This window comes from Eubalaena glacialis, chromosome 2 (genome assembly GCF_028564815.1).
Source record: "Eubalaena glacialis isolate mEubGla1 chromosome 2, mEubGla1.1.hap2.+ XY, whole genome shotgun sequence".
NCBI classification, from domain to species: domain Eukaryota; kingdom Metazoa; phylum Chordata; class Mammalia; order Artiodactyla; family Balaenidae; genus Eubalaena; species Eubalaena glacialis.
In genome coordinates, this window is record NC_083717.1 from 39649676 (window position 1) to 39652182 (window position 2507).

General features: G+C 54.5%; 1 protein-coding gene across 1 annotated transcript; it reads left to right on the top strand.

The window, feature by feature from the left end:
* Positions 1–439: 439 nt before the first annotated feature.
* LOC133084589 (myeloid-associated differentiation marker-like) lies at positions 440–1366 on the top strand. Its single transcript, XM_061181418.1, has 2 exons — positions 440–702; positions 814–1366. Exons 1-2 carry the CDS (start codon positions 440–442, stop codon positions 1364–1366), a joined length of 816 nt encoding a protein of 271 aa, XP_061037401.1.
* The last annotated feature ends 1141 nt before the right edge of the window (positions 1367–2507 follow it).

Consider the following 2507-nt stretch of genomic DNA (forward strand, 5'->3'; position numbering starts at 1 on the left):
GTCTCATGTCCTTTCAGGTTAAACCTTGTTATCAAACAATTTTTTAAGTATCTTTTTCTATTTTCATTGACTTGGAGGGGTGGGATTGCAGATAAGGACCATTGTACCCTTTGTCTCCGTAGATAATGGCCCACAGCTCAAAGAGATAAAAAAATGTTCATGGGTTTGAGGCCAGACCCAACCCAGCTGTGAGCTTTGTGATAAGACAGTCTCCTGACAAGGCCAAGGATGATGTGTGGTGAGAATCATTCTGGAGCGGCTGTGCTGTTACCCAAGTGTCTGAGCCATTGGTTCAGACTCCACACATCCTGAGCCTCAGCCACCACAGGCCCCTGAGCCTTCTCCAGGCGTATGACTTAATCCCCTCCAGAGCCAGATCTTTCTCTGATGGGTCCTCAGCGAAGACCACTGCCATGCCTTTGAGGAGACCCTCTTGACCATGTCCACTACCACGCCCTCCGAATCATCGTCCTCCAGTCTGGGCTCCCCGTTTTGGATCCTGAGACTCTTCCGCTTCCTACAGCTGCTCTCCACCTGTGTGGCCTTCTCCCTGGTGGCCAGCGTGGGCACCTGGAGCGGGGCCATAAGTAATTGGTACCTGTTCATCTGGTGCTTCTGCTTCGTCGTGACCCTCATCATCCTCATAGTTGAGTTATGTGGGCTCCAGTCCTGCTTCCCCCTCTACTGGTACAACTTTTCCATCAACCATGCCTGCCACGCCCCCCTCTTCTGTCTCTCGGCCTCCATCGTCTTTGCCATCACCTACATCCAGTTCTTGCCTCAGGGCCCCACCCGGGACCATGCCATCGCTGCCACCGCATTCTCCTGCATCGCTGCTGTGGCTTATGCCACCGAAGCGGTCAGGACCTGGGCCTGTTACCTGCCAGGTGAGCTCACCAGCTTAATGGGCACCAGGCATAGCCTGCTCAAGCTTCTGCAGAATTTCGTGGCCAGTGTCATCTTCGCCTTCATCTGCAGCCCCCACCTGTGCCAGCCCCAGCCGGCCCTGGTGTGGTGCGTGGCCGTGTACCCCATCTGCTTCCTCCTGGGGACCATGGCCCTCCTGCTGGGCTTGGTTGACTGCGACAATAGGCAGCCCATCTTCTGCATTTTCCTGTTGGGGCTGAGTCTGCTCTCCGTCCTCCTCTACGCCAGCGCCCTGGTCCTCTGGCCGCTCTACCAGTTCAGCAAGAAGTTCGGTGGCCAGCCCCAGCGGTCCAGCGATGTGAGCTGCAGTGATGAGCTCCCCTCCACGATGTGCATCTACGACCAACAACTGGCTGTGGCCATCCTGACAGCCATCAACCTGCTGACTTACGTGGCCGACACAGTGTACTGGGCCCGCCTCGTTTCTGTCAGGCACTGAGGATCATCCCAGGGGCTCCCAATTCCCACTTTTCTCTGAGTTCTTCTGTCCCCTGGTGTCCTCATCCTGTCCCCTCTCTCCCTGCTCGCATCCTTCCCCATTCATCTCGCTCTCTTTGCTGTTTCCTCCCCTCCTTCCGCTCTGTCTCCTTCCTGTTTTGTGTGGTTGCCCAGATCCTATTTTGCCTCTTTCTCTTGCTGCTCTCATCTTTTCTACATTTTCTGCTTTTTGGCCCTTTTCTGGTCATCTTTGTTTTCTCGTCTCCTGTGTCCTGACCGCCTCTTCCCCTTTTCCTTCTTCTGATCCATCGGGACCCTGAGCTTCTTCCTCCTCTGCCCACCGCCCCCCTCCCACCTCCTAAGGTGCTGACTCCACATCACGCAGCCCTCTGTGCAGCTGTTCACACCCCGGGCCTCCGGAGGGGCCTCACAGCCAAAGCATGCCTGTGCCCCTGGCGGTGCCTTCGTTGGTGTATGTGTGTAGGTTTAGGGGGGGTGGCGTGGGTAGCTAGGGATTTGGACCCCTTTCTCCCAGTGGAGAAAAAAAAAATCCCTGGAGGCCAGTGATTTCCAGTGACAGGATGATTAAAGCAGAGACCCTGGATCCCTAGGCCCTAGCTGGTACTCAGCCCCAGCTGAAATTGGCTCCAGAATTTTTGCAGGGTTAATTAAACCCACTGCCTAGAGACCTTCTTAGAGGAAGTCAGGGGTGGATGCCTTCCATCCCAACTACGCTCTGCAGAATCAAAAAAGGAGCTGGCAGAGAACTGCACGGTCTTGAAGACAACCGTCTGCAGTGTTTGTGAGGGGCAGCGATGCGGCCCTCCTGCCTCAGTGTTCAAAACAGCACGTCCTGCCTGTGCGGGGAGAAGAACATGGCCACTGCCAGCCTTAAAGCTGATGTTAGACTGGGTTTGTTTTTTTTTTCCTGGTTAGGAGGTCACGAATTACTGGGTGGCCTTATTCTGAAGGAAAGTTTCTTCTCATTTTATTTTTGGTGGAGTGGCTTGAATGGGGTGGAGACTGCTGCTGCCATAGTCAAAGACACTGCAGTGACCGCGTGTGGTGCACACACGTGTGCTTCTGTGTGCCAGTTGCTTCTTGCTGGGACTCATGAATAATGGCATCTATATAAATGTGCA